The sequence below is a fragment of the Haliaeetus albicilla genome, chromosome 12, assembly GCF_947461875.1.
Source record: "Haliaeetus albicilla chromosome 12, bHalAlb1.1, whole genome shotgun sequence".
Taxonomy (NCBI): domain Eukaryota; kingdom Metazoa; phylum Chordata; class Aves; order Accipitriformes; family Accipitridae; genus Haliaeetus; species Haliaeetus albicilla.
The window spans coordinates 26,778,058-26,802,906 of NC_091494.1; the positions used below are offsets into that span (position 1 = coordinate 26,778,058).

At 43.1% G+C, this 24,849-nt stretch overlaps 1 protein-coding gene across 1 annotated transcript in view; it reads left to right on the forward strand.

Annotated features, from left to right (window-relative positions):
• The first annotated feature begins 15,232 nt into the window (after positions 1 to 15,232).
• Positions 15,233 to 24,849, forward strand: part of SMAD3 (SMAD family member 3) — a 79,475-nt gene continuing 69,858 nt past the window's right edge. The window contains exon 1 of the mRNA XM_069798647.1: positions 15,233 to 15,860. Within this exon, the coding sequence (XP_069654748.1) occupies positions 15,655 to 15,860 (206 nt within the window). The 5' untranslated portion in view covers positions 15,233 to 15,654. The remainder of the gene's footprint in view (positions 15,861 to 24,849) is intronic.

Genomic DNA, 24,849 nt, shown 5'->3' on the forward strand with positions numbered 1-24,849 from the left:
CCCCGCCCCGACCTTTCAGCAGCAGCAGCAGGAGATCTGGAAACTCCAGGCACATGTTTGCTCTGCCTGAGCATCGTGCACATGGTAGGTCCAACACTTTTCAAAAGCACCAGGCTTGCTGTGTGCCTGCGGCATCTCCCAGGCATGCAGGCAGCCCTGGGCGTAAGCACAGCCGCCAAACTGCCTGTGTAGTGATTGGGGAAATTCCACCTCGGTAGCCACTTGCCAGAGAGAGCGGGGAGAAGGGAGTAAGAAAGCAGCAGGCAGCAAGGATCACTACTTCAGAGCCTCTGAGAGGTGTCATATATATACAGCTATGTGTTTTAGGGGCCCAATCTACTCTTTTATTCCTTAAAATCAAGTCAAGTGAATCAGTGAATGCTGCACAACTTCAAAGGAACATCAGGCTGAAGACTACATTCTTGTTAGGCTATGTTATCTTGGGTTATCTGGGTGCCAGGCATTTTTCTGTGCTGATTTGGTGAATCCTGTTTCAGAAGAGCCAGTGTGAGCAGCACACGAGTCCTTCACACCTCAGTAACTTTCTGCTCTCTGTTACACCAGAGTGAACCAGGTTAGTTCCTCCTTCAGGGCAGCATTACTGCAGGCAATGTAATTTCTTCCCCTCTCTGTTGAGAGTAGAAAAATTTCCTTTATTCAGAGAATTTTAAAAAAACCTAAGTATTTTGAGGGTGGCTTTGTTTTTCTCAGCATCTCTGTTTCTGTGGGATTTCCAGTGTTGCTGTATTTCGCATCCCCTCCCTGCAGCTGATACACGGCATGGTCTAAATGAGCTGCTGCTTGCCAGTTTGTGGGGCAGATAAGACATTTGCTGAGCACTTGTCTTGAACAAATGCCCTTTTCGGTAGGGACGGGTGCTCTTCAGCACAACTTTGGTTCTGCAGGTGCATGGCCCTGACTCACAAGGCAGAGCTGTCTCTTTCCTGCAGCAGGGAAATTCTCCTGCTGGCTCTCTGCCCCACGCTTTGCCCTCTCGCCAGGTCTGGACGCGCCGTCTGCATCTGAGGCTGTCTGTATCTAAAGCATCCATGGGCCCAGCCTTGAGGAGGAAAGTGGGTGATCCCCAGGTGATCAGCAACAGCTGCTGTCAAAAGCTATGGGGAATCCCGAAACTAAAGAGGCTTTAGGGTTTGAAAACAAAAGGACGGACTGAGGGCAACCTCAGTCAAATGGAGAACACTGTAAGCCTTGTGTTAAGGTTAGTGAAATGAAGGTTCCTTGCATTTTGCCAGCAGAGACCACAAACCCAACAGGCAGCTGCCTGTGGGTGAGAAAGGGCTGCCTGACTCACCGCTTCTGAACACTTCTTCATGCCACCATGGGATGAGAGCGCAGAACTGAAGTAGAGCTTTATCCTTACGAGCTAGGGTGAAGCTGAAGTAGGAGCATATGCCAAAAAGGGAACAAAAACTCATCAACTCAACCACAGCTGTGGCTAGAGAAGGGAAGATGGGGTTTCACAGCCTCTGTCCTCTCACATCAGCACTGCATACCATAGGGAAGGAGGGGTAACCCACATTGCTCCCACCCAGGCATTACCATAGCTTGGAGAGAGAGTCCTGCAGCACAATTCCCCCATCCCGCTACGATCTCTGCCCTCAGCAGCAATGTAGCCAAACAGTTGTGTCATTTGGATGAGGATGGGGATGAAGAGCCCTGCCAGCAGGCAAGGACATCAAGGTGTAGGTGCCTCCTACATCCCTAAAACTGTTACATTAAATGGAAAGTCATCCACAAGTGGTAAGCAGAAAAAGAACAAACTGGGTGCATTAGTGGAAATACAGGTCTTAGGTGATAGTCTGAACAGAGAGACAAAAAGCCGGGCCTGTGTTGGTAAAGATGATGCTAAGAGAGCACACAGGGCTTACAGATCACTCTGAGGCCCTCAGCTGCACAACATAGCAAAGAGGAAAACACATATATAGGTGTATTTAGAAGCTACCTGAAAGGCCATAATTCATACCATAAATGATTTGTATGTCATGATCTGTACACTGAAGATTTCAACTGAAGAGTGCAGCTTTCCCTTGCATTGATGAGCAGTATGGTGTCACAGTTCATTCAGAGAGATGAAGTTGTTTTTAAATGATTGGAATACTTACCCGAAAGGAAACTTTATAAATCATAGATATTCTGCACTAAAATACTTGTGGAATATTCAAGACTTGGGAGGAGGGAAATTTCTTCGGAATTGCTGAAGGACTGATAATTTTCGGTGCCAAGTCTCAGCTTGAAGCAAGTATTTATGGCCAAGTTATTAAATGGTGTCTATAATGTTTCTAATGGAAAAGCTGGCACCACCTTAACTCTGGCAGCAGCTGCCATGACTCTGATACTAACATCAGCTGTGGCTGCAGAAATAGGAAACAGCCTCTTGTTTGTTCCTCATTCTGAAGCAGGGAGGGCATATGTGCCTCCCGTGGAGAACCCCTTCTTCCTCTTGTATCCTCTAATTTGTAATCTTTAAAATCCTGTTTTAACTGGAAGTTAAGATTTTAGCTTCATAATGCTGCCCACATACTAGGAGTATGAAACTGAAACATGGCATTGACTGCACATTAGGTTCAAAGTCCTGCAAAACAAATACATGTTTAAGTATTCACTCAAATCCATTCTAAATCAGGAAAAAAATATAAAGACGTTTCAGTGTTTTGACGAACAAAGGCAGATTTAAGTATACACTTAATTTATTTGCAAACTTTGGGCCTGGGGCCTGCTCCAGAAGTGTTAGGAGGTGTTCCCTTTTACAGAAGATCTTCTAGAGAATTCTCTTTCCAGAGAATATCTTAATTCGTTACAAGCTAGACTTTGCCATTTCCATTGGTGCAAAACCATCCCTTCACATTGAGCTGAAAATAGCTAAAAGTAAAAATCTAATTTAACTCTCAAAATGAAAAGAATGTTTGGAAGGATATGTTACCAGACTGTAGGCTCTGTGGTGCTTGTTTTCTATTTTATCTGTGTTAACTGCTGGAGGGTTCAGGCCTTTGACATGTATTGTTCACTGGAAGTGAAATTGCACACTGTCATAACAGTCTATTAACAGCACTGAATTTCTGCAGAACTTTACCTCTTTTCTAGAAGATAACATCTCTCTTTCCTTCCAAGGATAAAATAGCTTCCTTTTTGCAGCAGTACATAGAATGGTGCTATTGCTTGACAGGGATGTCAAGTTCCCTTGACTATTAAGGAGAAGGGAAATGTGTTTGTTACACATTTTTGTTCTCCTTTCATCCTCTTCAGAGAGGCCCCCAGCTCAATTTAAACAAAATAAAGCCAGGGTATCATTTAAAAACAAAACCATTTTGAAAACTCTTTGATCTCCCTGACTTCCTGTTAAATATACAATCTACTGTTTCTCTACATCCTCGACCACTACAGATCTGATTTTTTCTACGGTTTATATTGTCTTTGGCACTACAGAAAAGTAACATAGCGTTTGCTATAAAATCTCTTAAAGGCAAAGAAATCCAACCCCTCCTCAGCTTCACGTTTGCCTTTCTGTGTCCTCTTCTTTTCAGCCCTGCCACCCACCTTTCTGTTTATGTACAAGGACCCCGAGGCTGGTCTGTCTGTTTTGTTGAACTCCTGTTTTCGAACTTATCTGTCAGTCCATCTTCCCCCTTCCCCAGTCCAGTGAAGATCCCATATACACGTTAGCCCTGGAAAAACCTCAAGGCCTCTTCACTCAGCACCTCTTTTCCTTTTGTATCTAGACACTGTTTTGTTTTTTTTTTTTCCGTGAGAAGCTTCTCCTGCCCTGCTCCACCAGCACTGCTACCAGGTCACTCTGTTGACTTTGGTCTTCTCCTCCAGCATGGTGACTTTCTCCTCCACTCCTGCCCGAGGCTTGCACCATCCTCTGGGTGAGGAAGAGCGTTTACTCCTCCCTGTGCCTCACCACCTGCCCTGCGTGGTCGGGCCCTGACTTCCCTTCTCCTTCCCTTTCTCCTCACACCTGACTCTTCCTGTAGCTCAGTACTCAGCTGCATCTCAGCCCTGACCTTAGCCCTTTGCAGAATTTAAACTTTTCCAGTCTATTCATAATGCCATTTCTTCTCTTTCAAATGGCTTTATGCCTTCATCCTCACTCCATTGCAATCTGAACAAATGAGCGCCTTTTTTTTTCTTTTCTTTTCTTTTTTCTTTTTCTTTTTTTTTTTTTTTTTTTTGAGGGGGTGAGAATAAGTAGATGGGAATGAGACAGTTTGCTGTCAACTTTCTACTCCTTAAGCTTATCTCTTAACTACTCAATGTTCATCAGTTCTGGTGTGTTAATGACTCAGGCAACATATATTAATTATTTAGGGTGAGAAGGGAGTTATATCTGATATAGATGAATAGATGGTAAGGTATTTAGGTCTTACTGTATTTGTGCAAAGCACTGCACATAATCTATTGAGCTATACAAGTAGCAACAGGAAGTCTAATCCTCTATACTGGCAAACTGTTGACTTGGTGTCTTCCAGATTTAATTACACTGAAGAAAAACAAAACATTGTAGCTTTAAGGACTAACTGCTCCATTAAGTGTAACATTTTAAGCAAGAGAAATGTTCGAACACAATGGAAAGACACATAATGTTGCTTCATGCACAAATCAGATAAATTGTTCTCTAGCTCTAGTGACAGCAGAGACAAAAGGCTCTGTCTCCCACATTGCAGCAGCAACATCTGGGTGGCTGCCTTCAAATTTCTCCCCCTACTTGAGGCCTCCCTGTGTTCAAATAGCAGGAGAAAGAACATTGTTTCATATATCTCAGGTAGCACCAAAATGGGCCAAGGTCTGAAGCAGGGTGTGAGAGGGTAATGGGTCTAAGTTTTGACATGGCAGTGCAAAAGTGGGAATTGAGTTTGCATGCATCATGGGGAGATTTGCTGTCAGAATAATAGATCTCATGGGGCTTTGAGTGGCTGATCAGAGAATTATTTTGCAACTTGCCTGGTTTCCCTTCTTGCCTCAGAGGTATTTTATAGAATGAAGCCAATATTTCATAAAACAAAGGGCCAGCATATCAAAACAAATTGCTACGTAGCACAGTCGCTCAGCTTACCAAGTACCAACCCAATGCAGAGCAAAGGCCAAATTCTCAGCTTACCTAAATCCATTCAAATCCTGCCTTGCACTGTAGCAGCTTTGTGTTCATCCTGTCTTACAGAGCTCTCATAACCCCAACAGCAATGGCACTTTTTGGGATTCTCCTCCCATAGAAGCACAAACTGATGATGAAGAAAAGACACTGATATTGGATCTTCTTCTTCCCTGCTCACAGCACCCTTATAGCCTCCTTCCCCTTGCTCCCCAGGTCCCATTTTAATAGCCAATGGGAACTATTGACAACTGGGCAGTGTGTAAAAGCCACCCTCCACAGGATTCTGGGCTCCAGGCCCAAGACATCCTCCGTTTACAACTCAATAATGTTTGAGGAAAACTCACAACTCTCAGAATTGTCAGAAGAAATAAAAATTGAGCTGACTAATTTCAAATGTGCTTTAATCTCCACCTCAGCAAGCTTGGTTAAGTTTTTAAAAAACAAGCCAGAAAACAAAAGCAAAACCAAAACCAGAAATCGGAGTTGCAAAAGACCATCTTTGTATCCTTTCACTGCAAATTTAGTTTCTAGCCTGGATTCCTTTCTTTTAGGAATAGTGCATCTCTTTGGAAACAGTCAGTTCTGTGAACCTTTGTACCTCTGGTTTGTCATTACCACAACTGGTCAGAAAAAGTGATGATACAGGAGACGAGTTAACCATTTCTCTTTTACTGAGTCAGCTTCACTAAAAGAAGGGTCAGCCAGGAGGTCATCCCCTATAGACCAGAGCAGAGATATGGGCCCATTTACTAAACGTATGCTTTATCTAGCAGCATGTTCAATATCCTGTAAGTATATAGCATAGCGAACTTTCTGCCTAAAGTGATTGTTACTGACATTTTCTGTACCCTTTTGTTGTACAAATATTCTTACTTTCAGCAGTTTGTCTACATGACTAAAGGTCAGGTGTTCTGGGCTTAGGCCATAACAATTTATGCAATATTACAAGTGATACTGAAATGCATATGCATTTTTTTAATGTGAATGTATATCAGAAAGCAAGGAATCAATGGACATTTAATAGCTGAGTTATAGCATTCTGTCATTTTTAACCTAGGGGGTCTTCAAACTCTTTACAAACCCTGATTTCTTGTTTGTAATGAGTTTTGGATCAGGCCCCCTAAAATAAAGAAGCCAGTTCTCTTTTACCCAGCTCCTTCTTTGCACTGTAGGCGTAAATTACATTTTACTTTCTCTAAGTGGGGAGCTGCAAACAACTCTGGTGCCTTTGGGGTAGGCGGGGAAAAGAAGTATGGCTGATTCTAAATAGAACTTACTTGTCAGATCAACCTTGATAGCAGAGATAATGAGGGTGATCACATGGGAATATAGATTCAGGGTTTAGTTTAATCATTGTTCCGTATCAGCTGCACTGATCCAGTTCTGTGTGACTAAGTCAAATAAATGTTAGGTAACTGAAATTATCTCTAGCCTCCATACTTTTCACTCCCCCCTCCAGTACCCACAGCATTTGTTTCAGTGACTTTAAAATAGGTAAATCTATAAAGGACATCTGTAAGTGCTAAGTAAACAGAGAAGAGTTTTCATGAAGAGGTATCTGAAGTTAAGCTATGAAAGAGATTTCTAAAGGCAAAAAATAATACTAAGGTCATAAAAATCACATGTGCCTTTGAAAACCTCTACCAAGGCTGTACTCAGGTGCCTAAATTGGCTTCCATTAACTTTACAGGGATTCTCTGAGTGTTGAAGCATGTGATTTTAAATTCTTCTCCCAACTCCAGGGCAGGGGGGCAAGAACAATATCAATATTGAAAAAATTGCTCTTTGATATATTACAAAAAGCCTTATAACTAGTGATGTGGCATTATCATTAAAAAAATTCCCCAAACCTCATATCAAAACCAACAAGCAGCCTTACGTAGGCAGCTCTGAGCTTTGGTTTGGAATCTTGATACAGATCCAAATTTTGCTCGTTAGCTCATCCTAAAAGAAAGAATAAATAGTGTAGGATCTCAATGTATTACAATAAAGCAGTGTTTGAGGTTTCCTTAATTTGTTCAGTATCTGAGGTAAATTTATAATTAATTGCGTTTTCTCCACAGCTCTGGTTTCTTTTGCACTGTTCCCACCTCTCACAAGTTTACTGCAAGCCTCACACAGGTGATGTTTCTTAAAGCCCTTAGCTTCTGGAAACATATAATTGCATCAGAACATCAGCCTTGATTTCATTTAATCTCCTATGTGGGCCAAGACAAGGTAGGAAATATGAACCTTTTGGGATGAAAAAAAAAAAGGCAGGAAAAAAGAAACAGCGTTATTATTTTAATTGCTACAATTTCAAGCCTATTTGATGATATGCTAGGGTCTTTACTCAGGAGTTTTGAATGCTTGAGTTGGTCATTCTGCCTTTAGCCTCCATACCAAGTACTACACTGTGTGCTTAAACTGAATTTGATTTGGGTTTAGTTTTAATTTAGGGCAGTCTGCCGCCCAGATTGCTTTTCCCTCTCCTGACAGACTTGGCAATGCTTTAGCAGGGCCCTGAGAGCATTTCAGCCTCACTAGCAAAGAGCCCTCACATAAAGCACTTTATTTCCCTCCCCCAGAACAAATAAACAAGGAGTAAACATCCCTCCTCTCACACACATAGAGTGGGAGCATTTGCGATTCTCTTCCTGTTCTGTGCCATTCCTCTAGGTTAACTAGGACTTGAGCTTTATGAAAATTTTATAAAACCGCAAAGCTGCACTTCTGCAATAGTAAGGACCCAGAAGAAGACTTAAAGAAAAAAGTAAACCCAAATTTTTTGTATGTGTACTTGCACAGCTTGTGGTCTCTCTCCAGTTCAGCTGTTTGAGGACCCCCATATTAATGGGACTGTGCTATCTTCAAAGTGTAGTAAAATCCCCAGCAGAAAAGAAGAGCATGGAGATTGTAGTGATTTGATTTTCCTTTTTTTATGCTGGTTTGTTGGGGGGTTTTTTGATCCTGAAGAATGCACTTTCTTGGGTTACACATTAAACTGTCAGGAGGCAAAAAACACTTGGGATTCTACATGGAGCTTGAAAAGTTGTTCCACAAAGCATGGCCACACAGAGCTTCTCCCTTAAATCTTCAAGTTGTTTTTCTTATCTAAGCAAGCTATGTATAAATATTAACATATTATTAATGGGCAAATATTTCCACATCACTCCTTACTGCTGCTGAAAAGAGGATTCTTGATTCAGATGAGAATGACAGTCCCTTTGTGGAGCCTCAACTGCAATTCAGGTTAAAGGAATTAAAACAAAAAAGAGGTTAATGGCAGTTCTTAATTAAGTAAACCTCAAAAATGAAGAACTAAGCAGCCTTTAACTGTTGGTTTTAATATAGAGGAGCCACCACATAAAAACTACTGGCTAAACTCTATAGTAATTGAAATTAGCAAACTCCCACTTGACTTTGGTGAGGCAGGGCTGAGATCCAAAGCATTTGTTCTCTGGTGTGTGTGTGTGCATGGATGCATGTTACAAGCAGCCTCAAGCTCTGCCCAGGTTCAGCACAAATGTTAGAGCAAGCAGACGGTGTCAGAGACACACAGTTTGAATCTGAATCAGGATCTCCCTATAGTGCTGGGGGGGGTGGGGGGTCAGTTCCAGCACGTTGGCCAGGGTGGTTTCTGCTACCCAAGACTGCAGCACAATAGTGGGATTTCTCCCTGCAGCACGGGTGCATTTTTTTCATTAAAATGTTCTTTGACAATCTCCCTTGTGCGCAACAAGGAAAAGTGTATTCCTCCAGAAGTGTAATCTTCCCGTAGAGGGTTTCACATGCCAGCAGTTATGGACAAGAGGCCATTGCAACTGGAACACGTGAAAACAGGGGCCTATTCATAAAAATAATATATTTATATTTACTTGTTAAAAGCTTTTGCTCAGGATCTTTTTTAAAGTTCAGCTGGATATAAAATGCCCACTTCAAAAGCCAAAATGAAGACTTTAACAGATGTGCCCTGGCAAAGAAAAGGGTGTAGACACAGCAAGGAATTCAGAAGGGACAGACAGTCATATATGGACATAGGAAAAGAATCTCAAATAAAATGCTTGTGGCTGGGAGCTGGAGTTTTTGTGTTACCTGTAACGAGCCTCTGTGTTTGGGGCTTTGGGGCCTGGCCTATTCCTTTCTTTTTTCTGGCTGCAGCTTTTTTACTGGTGCTTTTTGTACCACAAGAGACTGTGTAATTTTACATGGGACCTCAGTCACTCTAGCAAGCAGAGGAGGGAAATGTCTTATAAGGAGAAACTTCCCTGTAACTGAGAATTTGGATCTTATTTGAACTGCATGGCATACTTTAAAAAATACAAAATTTTAGGTTGCAAGACTTGGAACAGGCAAGTGTTTGTATGTGTATGTGCAAGCAGTCGTATTGAGCAACAGCCTGACAGCAGCTACTTGTATGCAAAGTCTCGGCAGTGCTGAGCGTTTGCAGGTGCTGCCTCCTCACAGACCCGGGTGTTGAAAATACTCCACTCCATGCCGTCAGGATATCTGCACGGCCTAGTGGATGTCTATACTAGTAGACAGTTTTATCTCCAGGTTAATTGAAAGCATATTAATTTCAGGCTGTTAACACATTTGTAAAGATTAGATCAGGCCTTATCCCAGTGATTGTGGTTCAACTGAGGGCTCAGCCTCAGGAGGCTTTTGTGTCCCTGCATGTACCTCTTCTGTCCTCCGAGAGCTGTGCAGGGGAAGATGCCACGGTGTCCCCGCAAGATGCTTTATTGTCTCTCATGAAACAAAAAAAACCAAACCAAAGAACTATCCTCCATACTATTGACTGCCATTTCCTGTCGCTTACTGGACATACGTAAACCGTGTTAAGAGTTTTCATGTAAGGTATATTAAGATTTCAAAGCTAAGCCTTCAATGACTAGGGAAAACCAGAATTAGGATTGCCATATTCAAAACTCTGCTAGATGTGTGTTTTTAAGGAGGTCCTTTAGGACCCTGACCACCAGGATGTCCCGCTTTATTGAAGCAGATCTCAGCAGCTTCCCCTGCAGCTGTGTGTACCCTGCTGCAGACCTGACCCCAGGGGAGCAGCCAGACCTCCTGAGAGTGAGGTGCACACAATAAACATGCACTGTTGTGGCTGAAGTTGCCTTGTATGACACAGGAGCATTGTGATAGAGAGGGGAAAGCTCCAGTTTCCCAGGGGAGCACTCACCTGCCTTAACCACAACATTGCCCTCTCTCTATCCCTATGGTCACCAAGTACTGTCCAGTTTGTAAAATAACTAATGACAGAATCTTACAGGCAATTTATTTTCATCGGACAACTTCAGTTCATCTTTAGAGTAGCTCTATTCTGTGTCCCAGATGGGACATGGGGGTCTAGTGGAGGCCACTTGTAAACCTAAGTCAGGAGCAGAGAGGTCTTGGAGTGTAGAAATGGCCTATCCATGGCTCTCTGGGGAGACCAACTTCAGTTCAGGAGTGCCTAGACAAATAATTGTCAAAAATTGGGAGAGTATATTACAAGAAGGATTACTCTGGACATGCTGCTGCCTTGTATTTTTTCCTTAGGCAAGAGGTACTGCCACAGTCACAGACAGGATTCTGGCTTAACTAGATCTTTGGTCAGAGGTGCTTGTGTGATTCTCCCCCCCCCCCCCCCCCCCCCCCCGCCACTATTGAGCCTCTTGGAACATGCAGGTGAATTATCTTGTGTGTATTAAGTATTATGAATTTTCAACAAAGCAACTTTTTATTGTATATGTACAAGTTCTCTCATATGTAGAGAAAAATAATTGCTGTACCCTGAAAGGATTTGTCTGAGCTGTGTTGCAGTGTTGAAGTTAACTCTGAAGGCATTAACTTAGAATGACCTTGCTTTTTTCATGACTCACACCTAAAGTTATTTTCCTGTAGGTTTGTTCTGAGTGATTAAGATAGGTTTGCTTGCATATAAATGCTGTTTTACATATATATATATAAAATACCTTAGCCAAGGAAAGCTCCCACACTTTCCCTTGTTTATGCATATTATATGTGACATAGATTCAAAGTTAAATGTCATAGCCCTTATTTACAAGTTAACATATGAATATAACCCAATTTAAAACGTATCTCCTGATTTTCACTGCTGCCTATCTCACCCTTCAGTGGGCCTGCTACTTACGTACCATGGAGCAAACAAAGTTGAGGAGGTCACAGCCCTCTTAGCTGCTCTAGTAAATCCCTATCTGCTGTGAACTTCACAGGCTGTCCACCTGCTTCTCAACTGTCTTGGTCAGTGCCATTGTAAAATTCCCTTCCACACACTGGTAATGACCACGTAGGAAATTATACTTAATAATTCTGTCAGTAAGTGAAAGAGAGAGGGGGGCAGTAAATTAGAAGCTGGTTCTCAACCACTCCCTGATTTTCAAACTAGCCACAACTGCATGTTAAAACAGCCTGGGAGCTGTTTCAGCAGGCACTGGGCTCCCCTAAGAACTGTCTGTTAGCTGAGTGTAGCCAGAGAACAGTGTGCTCTGGCCACGCTTCCTCCAGCCTGCCTGTTCCAGCATGCCCCTTCACAAGGGATGTTGGGGAGAGTGGCAGGAGCTCAGGGAACTGGCTTCACGTCTGCCCGAAAATCCCTTGCTCCCTTCTCACTCCTTGAAGGATATAAAGGGAACATAGAGCGAAGCACAGAAGATATTCTTCCATCTCTGAAGCTGTTAAAAATATTTCTAATAAAGGTACATATGAGCATGTGTGAGCTTCAGAGGCCACCTCCTTGTTTCTCATGCTTATTTTATATTGTTCCTGAATCAGAGCCCAATTTTTCACTTTGTGAAAGTAAAGTTTAAATTCTGTTCCTATACATCAGTTGATCCTACTAATAAACAAGGTATGTAGAGATTGTTTTTTAGTAATTGTTAAGGTGCTAGTGTATTAGTAAAAGGTTAAGAAATGCAAGATAGCTGTAAAGGGTATGGGTTTTTTCTTCAAGTATATGAACCAAGTATATGGTTTTCTCACATTATTGCAGACTATATATAAATCTTTAGTTTTTAGTAAGAGCAAACTGCAGTAAGTGAAGTCCCCAAACCTGTACTATGCCATAAACAAGCAAAGATAATGACTTTTAAAAAGCAAAGAAAAAATTATATCACAAATTATCCTGCCTAGAGGTGGCTTCCAAGACGTCAGACATTTTGTAAACCAGCGAAAGGATCCAGACCATGCAAAATTGGGACGGTCCTGTCTTTTCCTGTCTGTTAATTTTTCCACTATGAGAGTGTCCAAAACTCTCTGAAATAAAGGATTACTGTCTAGGGGTTCAGAAAGTCAAGTTTTCATAGAACAGTTCATTCTGACAGGTAACCCTAGCAGGCACACAAGCTGTTCCATAAAATGTAATGTCCCTAATCTTAAAAATTTATTCTACATCCCAAACCCAAATGTTTATTTGTTTTTAGTAGTGTTCACAGTGCTGCTGTGGCCCAGAGTTTAGATCAGTGATTTAGCTGCTTACACCTCATTTATGAGATTTTAAGCAAGTGTGACCCAGTTCTGTTTAGTGTTTAGCAAATTTCTATTCACCCTTTTGTCACTAAATCACTGTTCAAGTGTGAGCAAACCACTCAGCTCTCCCCTCCTTTCCCTTATTCAAATTTACCCAGCCGATCACTTGCAATTTGACTGTAACCAAGTGAAGATTAGCCCATGAATATGTACAGAAAATTCTGGAAGCCCTGCTGAACTGAGGTCACATCATGACTTCTAAGTGTAGAGATGAGATTTGAGTATTATTGCAAACTTTCTGGATGAAAAAAGTATGGAACTGTCCCCACAATTTTCTAGCCAGAACACCTAGAAAGAAACGGATACAGTCCCCAGCAGAAATCTGCACTGAGATCACCCTGCCATAGTATTGACTTGCCAGGTCTGAGACAGGTCCTTCAGGCTCAGTCTTCTTCTGGGCTTCTTTTATTTGCAAAATGTGCTGGACCAAGAATTAGGGAAATAGAAAAAGATTACTTTAAACTTCGCCACATTTAAAATTGTAATAAGTAGTTATTTCTACACTAAAACTGTATTTAACTTCACCCTCTGCATTTCACTTGGTTTAAGTATTCAGGTTATTCTCTGAAGTTGTGAAAAAAGATTTTTTTTAAATGAAAGTTCAGATTCTTAACTAATCACCAGCTATCAGGAACTAGGCCTTTTCAGGAAAACACAAATATGCAGCAAGTCAATGGCACTAGCAACAGTCAGTAATTTAGGCACCCTGCTTCTGGTGTAATTAGTGTCAAAAATTTTCTGCACTGTTTTAGAGGTATTGAGGAACTACTTCCTCAAATGAAGTTGGGATAATCTACAGGGGTTCCACATCTCTGTACTTCAGGCATCTCAACCAAGGCAGCCAAAAACTGGGTCAGGGCAATGTTCCAAAATTTTAGTGGTGAGCCTCCAAAATTCAAGACACTCAGGGAATGCATGTTGGGGAATAATATAAGAATGCTGGAGGAAAAAAAAAAAAAAAGTAGGGAGTATTTGATTTGTACCCAATATTGATATTTCAAAATTTAGTACAGTCAATTTGGACTAAAACACACCGTTTGTTTTAAACCCCTGTGAAAGCCATGCCAGTTGCCTCTGAGCCTCAGACACTGTCTGAACCCATAGGTTCCTAACTTGCCACAAGGCAATCTGTATGGCTGGCTGCTTCGAATCCACAGGCACGGGAAGTTTTTGGATGCCGGCTTTCGAGGAGTCTCCCCACTGGGTTGCACTGGAACCTGGAACATGAGAATGTGGGTTGGCAAGAACCTGCGTGTCTGGGAGCTGCCGAGCAGCCCCGGAGGCTTCCTGAATTCGGGCTCACCATCATCCCTTCTGAGAGGATGGAGAAAACTGGGAAGCATATCTCAGCTCGAAACCTCAGAATTTGGGAGCTGGGTCCCCTGAAACTTTTACCCTTGTTCCTGGGCAGGTGTTGCAAGGAGCCGTGAAGCAGCTGGAGTTCAGAAACATGAACTAGCCTCGGCAGAGGCACCTGGTGACTCTGCAGGTGGCCCCCAGCCTCCTTGCTGCTTGCCAGGCTGCTGCCACTTGGCTCCATTTTGGGGTGGTTTATCAGAGAACTGGAGCCCTGAGGAGCTACGGTTTGTCTTTACATGTTTTTTAGGGCCTGGGCTCCCTTTTGGCATGGAAGGGCCAATGCTACAGACTGGGGAGTGTGACAGCCCAGTCTGTCCAGTGATGGAAAGTGAGAAACTGGAAATTTACCTGGATGCCACCCTGAGTCAGCCAAAACCGAAGTATCTCTACAAAACACCTAGATCTGAACAAACCATCGTCCTCTGACAAAAATATTCCGTCTGAGAATTTCTGACCAGGTCTGGTAGTAAACATCCCCAGGGTGTCATTTGTGCCTGATACAGGGTAAAAATTATTTGGGTACCTGGTGCTCGGGGTGGAAAGATGAGGGAATGGAATAGTAAATTAAAGGGATTGAAACAAAACCTGCTGATTGTCTGAGCACAACTGACCCAAGTTGTGTTCAGCTATCTCTGTGTGGAAACACACCTTTCCACAGAAGAAACAGCTGCGGCGGGGGCTGCATCCATTCCACCCTGCCCGAGGACCCTCACCGAGGGGGACTTTGTCGCCATGTGTTTATTTTTGCTGCCTCCCCCCCCCCCACCGTGGGCTTTCTCCCAGGCACGGCTCCATAGCTGGCTTGCGGGCTTTTACGGCCGCCGCTGACCCTCCCCGTGAGCCCACGGCCCCGGCGGCCCCGAGAAAGACGAACCCGCACCGCGGGCCTCCCTCCGGGGCGCCGCCGCCTCGGTGGGTCCCCGCGCTGTGGGGAGGCCGAGGGGACGCGGCTCGGGCGGGCAGAGCCCCCGCGGGTCTCCCGGCGCGGGCTGAGAACGCTCCTTCCCGCCGCGGCCGCCCCGAGGGGAGCTTCCCGCCTTGCCCTCTGAGGGGGCTCGCGGCGGGAAGGCCGCGGGTGCCCGACGCCGCTGAGGGGACGCCGCGCTGGAGCGGGGCTGAGAGAGGGAGGGAGAGCCCCGTCCCGCCCGAGGAGCGGGGGCCTTTGCCGGGAGCGCGGGGGCTGCCGCCGGCGGCGGGGGCGAGGGGGGGGGAGCGGAGTTCCCGGCGGGCCGGCCGCCTCCCCGCCCTCCCTCGGCGGCGTGAGTGAGCGTGTTTGGGAGGGAAGGAGGGGGTGGAAGCCGGGCCGGGGCGGCCAGCAGGCAATTTGCATGAGAGACAGACTGGGAATGAGCTGGAGTGGGCGCCTCTCCGCGCACACAGAGCGGGGCAGGAGGGGGAGGAGGGAGCTGCCGCCGCCGGGGAGAGGCGGCGAACTCCGGGCAAAGTTTGGTGCCGCGGGCCCGAGGCGCTGAGGCACCGGCGGGGCGGGCGAGCGGAGCGGCGCGGCGCCGGGCCAGGCCAGGCCACCGCCGCCCGGGGCCCGGGCTTTGTGCTGCCCGCGGCGCGGCGGGGCCTGCGCGGAGCGGAGCGGCGCGGCGCGGGGGGCGGCGGGGCGAGCGCGGAGCCAGCGGCGGGGCGCTGCCGGCCGTGCCGGGCGAGCCAGCATGTCCTCCATCCTGCCTTTCACTCCTCCCATCGTCAAGCGGCTCCTGGGCTGGAAGAAAGGGGAGCAGAACGGGCAGGAGGAGAAATGGTGCGAGAAGGCGGTGAAGAGCCTGGTGAAGAAGCTGAAGAAGACGGGGCAGCTGGACGAGCTGGAGAAGGCGATCACCACGCAGAACATCAACACCAAGTGCATCACCATCCCCAGGTAGAGGGGGTGCATGGCGGCGGTGGTGGGGAGCACACAAAACAAGGGGCACCCCGCTCGGTTACCCCGGCGGGGTGGGCGCAGCCGCGGGTCCCCCCCTCCGGGGCGGGCACGGGGGTGCTCGGAGGCCCCTTCGGTAGCAGCTTTCTCCCGAGGGACTCGGCATGCTGTGGCACAGCCTGGTAGAGGGCTTGTTTTGCTTTCCAGCCCCGCTGCACTTCGGTGCGGTGTTAGTCCTCTCCTGCGTGCTCTATCCTGGCTCTATAGAGAGTTAAAAAAAAATAATAAATAGCTGGCTACAGAATTGGTTTACTGTCTAGTAACAAGAGGGGAATGTAGGGGAGGAAATATGTCTCCAGCCGAGATTAAAAAAAAAAAAAAAAGTTGGAAGTGCTCTGGATTACAGTTATAGTTATTGTGGGTACTCTCATTGTCAAAAGTTTCAGCGTGTTCTCTGGTACTGTTACATTAAGATTTTCTTTTGATTAATGTATCAGGAAAATGGTTTTGTTTGGGTTGCTTGGTTTCTTCCATATTAGCTAGAGAGATATTACTCTGAAGAGGTGATTTAGAGCCCTGCTGTGCATATGTTTTCAAATTACTTTTTAAATCGGGAATGCAAATGGCATAGCTGAAGGGGATTGTTTGGAGTGCAAAAAAAGCATGTGAGGGTGAATATAACTAATTTCTTTTTTCTTCCATTTTTTGAATTAACATGGATTGTATTTTTAGCCTCCATTCCAAGATTGATCCATAAGACCATTATAAATCATAAAGAATGTGTATATAAGTATCCCATCTAAGAAAAAATTTCCAAGTTACTTGCAAATAGCTGGTCACAAGTGGTGTTTTATTGCTGAAGATTTGTTGATTTCTGTGAGCTCAGCCATATGACTGCTAGTTCTGTTACTGATTGTTGTTTGAGGGTACTTTTTTTTTTTAAACAAAGGCCAAAGTTCATCCCAAATATTTGAATGCTGCATAATTGTATGCTTCTGCGTGAGAAGATATCTCTGTGTGTGTGTATTCATGCTTCTCTTGCGCGCAAACAAATGTATGCTTTCTTGGTTGTCAGAATGATTTAATATGCAGTAGCTAATACAAAGCAGCATCTGTTGCATGAAAAAGTGAAGCAAGCAGCTTAGAAATGTGGATATTTGGAACTCCTAAAATTTTCTCCCAACAACTGTAGTGTTTTTTTTAAAGGAAAAGTAGTCTCCTTATCTTTTTGGTTGTGAATGACTGGCTAAGATTTTGGCCAGTAATGCAAATAGACCTCTCAGCCTGTTAGAGTTACTCTGGTTCACCTAGTTGAAGCAGAAATCAAAACCTGTAGAGCTACCATCCAATACAAATGCCTTAAAACCTGTATTTTTAAATTCTTGGTAAGCAGTGTGCTTTCCACATAGATAATACCTTATTTAAACCACTTCCCTGAAACACCATTTCAAAAGAAGAAAATGACTTGAGCAGCCCTGCTGATGTGACCTGCGTATTGTGTCTAGCTGATGCTGACCTGTTGGGGAGCAGAGCGTGAAGCCTCCTGGTACTTCTTTTACTAGTAACAAGGTGATTTAGATAAGGGAGGAAGGTTTTGATATTTTATGATTCAAAGGTAGCAAAGAGATGAGTTGGAGTACGATGCTTTAATTTAGGAAAGTAATTTTAAAGCTTGAAAATCAGTAACAACACGAGCAGATATCACAAGTTATAAATACTATCACCTCCAGAGATTGTCCTGGCTGTTCCTACTGTGCAGAAGTGAATGTCTGTTTCTCCTAGACCTTCCTCTGTTGAAGGAGATCTGTACAGAAATTAAAACATTTCATGTTCACTTATGACACAGAGCCTGGATCCTGCCTATCTTAAACCTTGGTATGGGGGAAGTGTCCGCATATTTCAATGGTAGCTCCTTATGCCTTGGCACTAGTTTTTAAACATGACACTTCATATGTACTTGTATTATTGTTTAGTATGTATATTACAGAGATCCAAATGAGCATGGTTAGGTTAGTCTGTGCTGGACCCTCTGCACCAGCATACTGAGAGGTCAGTATCTGTATATCAGAGATTGGGGGATGGTGTGGAGATCTGAAACAGCTTGTCTAGAAGTCAGTGTCAGAGCTGGAATTATAACCAGGCCTTGTGACTTTAAGAGCTGTGTCTTTTCTGGACTGGGCTGTTTGTCCTAATGTATCTGTGAATCTGATTATCGTGTCATTTGAAATTAGCGTTTGCAAGACAATTTTAGTATGGTTTTAGTTTGTTGTGTGGTTTGTTGTTTTTTTGTTTTGTTTTTTTAAATAATTCCACATATGTCATTTTATTATTGAGTCAAATAAGTATGTTGGGGGTTGAAAAGGGGTGAAAAACCATCATTAAAGATTAGATCATGTTGTGCATTGTCTGTAATGCATCAGTAGACTGAATTACAGTGGAGCTATGCCAGTGATGACTCTGGCCCAGCAGGAGTAGGGTAAGTCCAAAATTAGCTATTGTATCCATGAGACGAAGCAAGTTTCAGATGTAAAAGTGCTTGAGCTTTGCAGAAACATTGCTCATGGGAATAAGGGCTACGCGGCAAATTCCTGTAGTGATCAGGTGGGATTGTTTTAAGAAAGAATAAGAAAAAAATAATTTTTGTTGTAGGGCTAAGGAATTAGAATACCAAATTTATTCTTGCTGTCATTTTTATCTACTTGAAATTGGAAATACACATACTACATTCTGTCTCCTGATGGATTATTAAACAATGAATAGTTTATTTGCTTGTGTATTTGTTCAGCATGTATTACTTTGCAAGTGCTCCATTTGTAAGATGATGTGACAGACACCTCAGGCCCCACATTTTCTTTTGGAAGGACCTGTGGCAGACAGCAAAGGCTGGAGAGACCTTCAAGGATTTCAGTGTAATGCTCTGCTGGCGGGATTTTTCCTTCTTGTTTTTTTCTGCTGGAGCAGGAATTAGTTTCCAGCTGAAAAACCTACCAGTCTCAGACCATCCAATTGTTTCTTGTGCCAGCAGTTACTGATGCTCGATGGAATGGCTCATTTAGAGGACCTTTGTCCCTCCCTTGTCTGGTGCTCTGCTGCCAAAGCCAATCCTTCTCCAGAAGGGAACTGCCTTTAAACCTCTATGCACTAAGCTGGTAGGCTTTGGTGTCAGGAGCTGCCTAGTGAGTTGTCTGGGTCTGCATGCAGTAAGACAGTTTTTCATACTGTATCGGGTGATAAAGTTGAAAACACACATTCTTTTGTTTGTTAAAATATATCCTTTGTAGTAGTTGCATTGATCTTGAAAGCTTTCAAGAGGGGGATTTTTATCACTTTTAAGACAAGCTTGAGGATAGTGTGCCATTAGCGCATACCTGAGCACAGCCAGGTGTTTGAGTTTGCAGCCTCTCTGCTTTGCCCAGTGAGCAAGCTTAGGTCTACTCCAGCTGCTGTCAGATTTTTTGAATTTTTGATGGCTCTATTTGCTTCTGAGACCAAAGAATACAGTAAGCATGGAATCTGGAATCTGATGGCAGCAAAGTCTACAGCTGACATTACTACATACCTGCAGAACCCCATAGACTTCATGCTTGGGAGAAGAGCAATGAGTTTCTAATACTATTCCTGACCTGAAGAGAGACTGTACTGTGCACCTGACAAACCGTCAGCATTTTGCCTCTGGAAATAAAGGGTGTTAGGCTGAACTGTGATGAGTGTTTAACTCTTAACCTATATAGAGGTCTGAACTGCAAAAGCCAGGAACATGTGATGAGCACTTAGTAATTTCTAAAAGCTGTGCAGTATATATATAGTCTTGCTGATATGGGACGAGATAGTAAATGCTTTGTTTCAAGAGCTTTAGTGGTATTACACATATTAAGACATAAATCTCATGACATTTTGTAATGTATTTTCATATGCATATTCATATTCTTTTGAACCTATTACTGTATTTGTTTGGGGTTTTTGTATCACCAGTGGTTTTAGGGGAGTCGGGATTCTTGTATGTAAGGAACACCTTCTTTTAAGTGGTGTTTTTTTTAATTTAGAAAATAGTTTTGAAGAGGGGTGGGTGTTATTTCTTGTGGAACTCATCTGATAAGGATAGAATGTACCAACTGAAATGGAAACATGGCACATTTGCTTTTTAAAAGCAGCTGAACAAGGTATTCCTTGAATGATTTGCATTTCAGTGGGGAAAACCCAGGATAATACATAAGTGATTTTAGGAACATCTTGGGTGTGAGCATGCCTTCTCTTGTGTTGGTAGTTGACCACACCATATTTACAAGAATTGACCATGTTCTTAGGATTGCCTTGATACCGGGAAAATATGAAAACTGTAAATACAGTAAGTGGCAGAGGCTGTCTGCAAGACCGTGAAGTATGTTCTTTTGAGATTGGTGCCCATCTGGTTTCAGTAATAAGCAAAGGGCCAGTCATAGTTTTGTGTGTCCACACACAAATTTGTATATTCTTTTTAAATGCCAATTTTAAACTGCCTTGTTTTCAATTTGGCCTGTCCCTGTATGTGAGGAGCTTTAATATTGCATAGACTTGTTTAAGGGCGTCTGCACTTTCGATTGACGTAACGGTGGTGCACGGGACATGATTACAGTACAGTCCCTGTGTGCAAACACAGTCTAGCTGCCATTATACTTGTTAGCTCCCTGTTGCCAGTAATTTTACTGCTACAAAACTCTGTCCACTAACCTATGTACTGACCTAGCTTTATGGGCAGGTTTTTTACAGCCCTATCCTAACCTTTGTGCTGCCACAACTGTGCTGCTAGCAGTACCCACATGAGCTAGTTTAGCTGTGGCAGTGATAGCTGCAGGGTAGACAGCACTTGACGAATCTGTTTGTAACTAGCTTTTGTGGCATTAGTGTGACTTCACAGATCAGGTCTAAAGGTGAAAATATGGTAAGTGTAAGTGTACACAGGCCTTTAGTCAGGTGTACTTTCTGCATGCAGTCCCATTTGTCCATCAGTATCTTTCTCATCATCCTCCTTGTCATCTCCCCAGAGGTCACCCCCACCCCCTCCGGGCACAGAGGTTCCCCACAGCCCCTCCAACTTCTTTTCCCCACCCTTGCATCAGAGTTACTGCCTCATATTAGCTTGGATAATAGCATGTGTAGTTGACTTCTAGTCCACACTATGCCATTTTAAAAAACAAAACGCTACTGTTAAGCTAAAGCAATAATGTTGATACAACCAGTTAGGGAGCGACTACGCGTTCAGTTATGTTGGCAGAAACGAAGGAACTGGGGAAAGGAGGGAGGTCGGGGAGAAAGCATTGTCCAGCGTTGTAGCCCCTTCCTTCAAAGTAGTTGCTGCTGGAATAGCACATCAGACCCAGCCCTTAGTAAGATGTCTTCTCAAATTTGTATCTCTCTGTCAACAGCTACTACAATTCAAAACCTTTTGTCAATATATATTTATCTTTTTTTCTGAGATGTGCAGACCAGCTAACATTTTGCATTAAAAACAGTGGTAAAACTCCTCTTGACTTGAAACGCAACACAGCAATGTTTATATAGAACATTGACGAGCTAAGGGGAAAAAATGTATTTTACCATTTGTTGAGATGTTTTGAAATAGTCATATGTCTGCCTTTTTGTCTTCTCCCTGTTCTGAAGAGACTGAAATATTTAAAATAGCTTCTGCAAGGACTTCTAAGATTCTCATTATATTGTGTAGTAAGTGTTGAATCTTTGTGAAATAAAATGTTTAAAATGGTTGCTTAACTTTTATAGTATTAGGAAAAGACCCTGAACATTGCAGTCATTTAAATATAATGAGAAATAAATGCAAGAAATTGATGAAACCAAGAAATACACACTGTATGGGATTATCACATCAGGGATCCAATTAAAATGAGTTCTTCTAATAAATATTGGTTTAATAATGTAAACTTGTGATTGCTATATTATTGCAACAAAAATAAAATTAACAAGATTTAATGGACTGAGCAGCCATTAATTTTCACTTGTTAATTTATTAGGAGCTTCTAATGCTGTTAGATGCACAGTAATGCCATTATCCTGCATGAACTACTTTATGAAATAAATAGGGCCAAACAGTGCTTGAATTAAATTGAAATCAGATTTTACTCCCAAATTATCTTTTTCTGTTTTTTTTATTTTTATTATTATTAATTTTTCTAGCTTTTCTCTATTGAGTGCAATTAAATTTTCAGGGATGGGATGCAGCACTCTCTTCCAGTAAGGCTTATGAATAGTCCTAATTAACTTTTGTCCTTGTCTGTCTTGATGTGCTGTGTAAAAAGCTTTTTCCAGTCCAAAGCTGATTGTGTTGATTGGCAGTGAAGAGAGCAGACAGGAGCGAGGCGAATAAAGACAGGGCAGAGGTTCTTGTCCAGGCACTCCAGTTCTAGTAGGCTGACTCCACCAAGCTTAGCAAATGTTTGCTAATTACATTTCGTTACATGCGACTTGAGTCCAAACATAAAGACAAGGAAGTTGTTAATAATTGGGCTCTTGTCACTGGTAGCACAACTTTCTGTGTAACTGAAGAGACAATATGTGTCAATTGTTGCAGTTAATACTGCTTTTAAAGATGTTTTGAAGCCTTTTAGACCTGATCCTCATTTGCTCACGCATCTCTTTACCATCACTGTCAGAATGGTGGGACTTGCCCTTAGGCAAGCAGGAAAGTTTGATTGCTACTGGTACTGTGGCTCTGTAGAAAGAGAATGAAAAGCCAGAGCTCGTTCTTTCTGTAAATGTGAGCAGCAATAAACTACTTGTGCATAGTAATAAGAGCCCTATTAAAAAAAAAAAAAAAAAAAAAAGGTAACCCTTATCTTCAAAAGAGCTCAGCCAGGTAAGAAATAACAACACCTTGCTTTTTAGAGTATCACCCAGGAATTGTGTGAGCTCCAGAGTACAAAATCTTTATTGTCAACTAAGAAGCCTATTAAACCTAAGCTGCTGTAGGTACGCTGTTTCGGGTACCCAAATCTGATCATTTAGCGACAATGTAGATTTCTCTGCCCTACATGGCTGAGTGTGGTGCAGACAGACTTTAGGCTATTCAAAACGAGTAGGTCAGAAAATCTGTGGGATTGTGTGCCCCAGCAGTTGCTCCAGATATTGAACTGTCATTCCTTTCTCTACAGTGGAGAATCTCCACATGATTGCTGATACCGACCTTCCTTACATCAAGAGCGCGCTTCTGAAGTAGCAGATGTCAGTCGATAGGAGCACGGGGAAAGGACACGGGAAGCATGGGGAGAAAATGGTAGCTGTTCCTTGTGAGTTTGATTCTTCAACTTGCTGGTATTCAGAATCATGCTATTTCACGAGGAGTCAATTTGATTGCATTTTTAAAGTATTAGGTGCTGCTGTTGATGTGGAAGACATGATGAAATTATAACTCTTGTTGGTGAGCCTCATGAACGAACATGCTTAAAAATCCAGTAAAACCTACCTGTTAGAAATGTAACCTGTGTAAGTCTAGGAAAGGTGAATAGGTGGTCTTGATAAATTTTGTCACTAGGAATACCTTTACAGCTCACTTGCTGTTCAGCACTGAGGTTATCAGGGCAAAGAAGTTGCATGTTTCAGGTAGTCGTGTGACTGGGGTCTGTGTGTGCCTACCTTGTCCTAGGGCACCTGCATACTCATCACAGATGGGCTGTGTGCCTGACCCCATGAACAGGAGCATCTGCTTTTTGATCTCCAGAGGAATATGCATCAGTTTATGAAAAGTGAGGTGTGTGAATCCTTGAGAGAAGATTGTGGGGGACAAGGTGTCAGGAGAGTCAGTCTATCTGCCTGTAGCCCTTGCTTTCTCCAGGCTTCGGGGTCCTTAGGAAGGAGAGTCTCAGGGTCAAGGTATTAGGTGGGCCATCCTTAGCTCACTTCATAATTTCTAGTTATCTAATCTGAAAATTTCATTAAACTTTTGCTCACAAATTGTGTCATAGGAAAGGTTGGAGATTGTCTTTGAATTGGTGATGTTCATCATAACACAATCTTTTTAAAAAAGGAAGTCAAAACAGAAATTTCCTCCTTTGTGGTAAAGTTGCAGCCAGCAATGGTTGAATGATAGATGCGCATACTGACTTTCCTTTTTCACAACAAAAGAGGAAGAACTTGTCCTTCCTGTTCCCATTGCTTGAATGTGAAAAGAGAAATTCTCTTACTCTTCACAGATGTAGAACAGTTAAAGTTCACAAAAATATTGGGCTTGGTAGAAGGCATCTGTGGAACATGAGAATGCCTCTTTGTTTTTGTGTTGAATATGCAACTGTTGTTGCTTTATCTACTTAACAGCTAGAGAACACTTTTTTCCCCAAATTTCCTACCACAACTGGATTTTAAGTGTTGCTGTATGGGAAGACAAAGACCCAGCTACAAGCACCTTTAATTTTGTTATACTCTGGAAGACCAGATGTGTTTTTTTTCATAGGGATACAAAGTCTGTGGTTTCCATACATGTGGAACTGTACAGAAAGGTCCTTTTCTTCTTATTTGTTGAACAAATTGTTGTTCCCCTTAAGTCAGATGCATAGCTAATTTGTAGCACATATGTAACAGTATCTGAAAAATTATATCAGTGTTTAAAAAGCACACTTTTCCTAAAAGAAAGGCTGATAAGGAGCTGGAGTCTTTTCCCACTCTTTTTGCATTTGTGTAATTACATGGATTTCAGTAAATTCACTTCTGATTTACATGCAAGTGAAAGGAGAATCAGACCAGCACAAGAAAGCAGTGAACTGAAAACAGGGGATACGGGTGTTTGTAGGTTGAATATGATCCAGTTTTCTCTTTTAAGTTCAGGGCTTTTGGGGCTTCTATGGGTTCTTCTTTGCAGAACTTGAAGCCTGCCCAGCAGAGCCTGCAAGACCTGAGGGCTCCAGTCCTACGAAGACTGGACTTGTTAGCCCTGAGCTGGAAATCTGGCATGAAGTCAGGCAGGATTTAGCTGGAAGTTTGTTGAAAATGATACTTGTCTGCAAAGCAT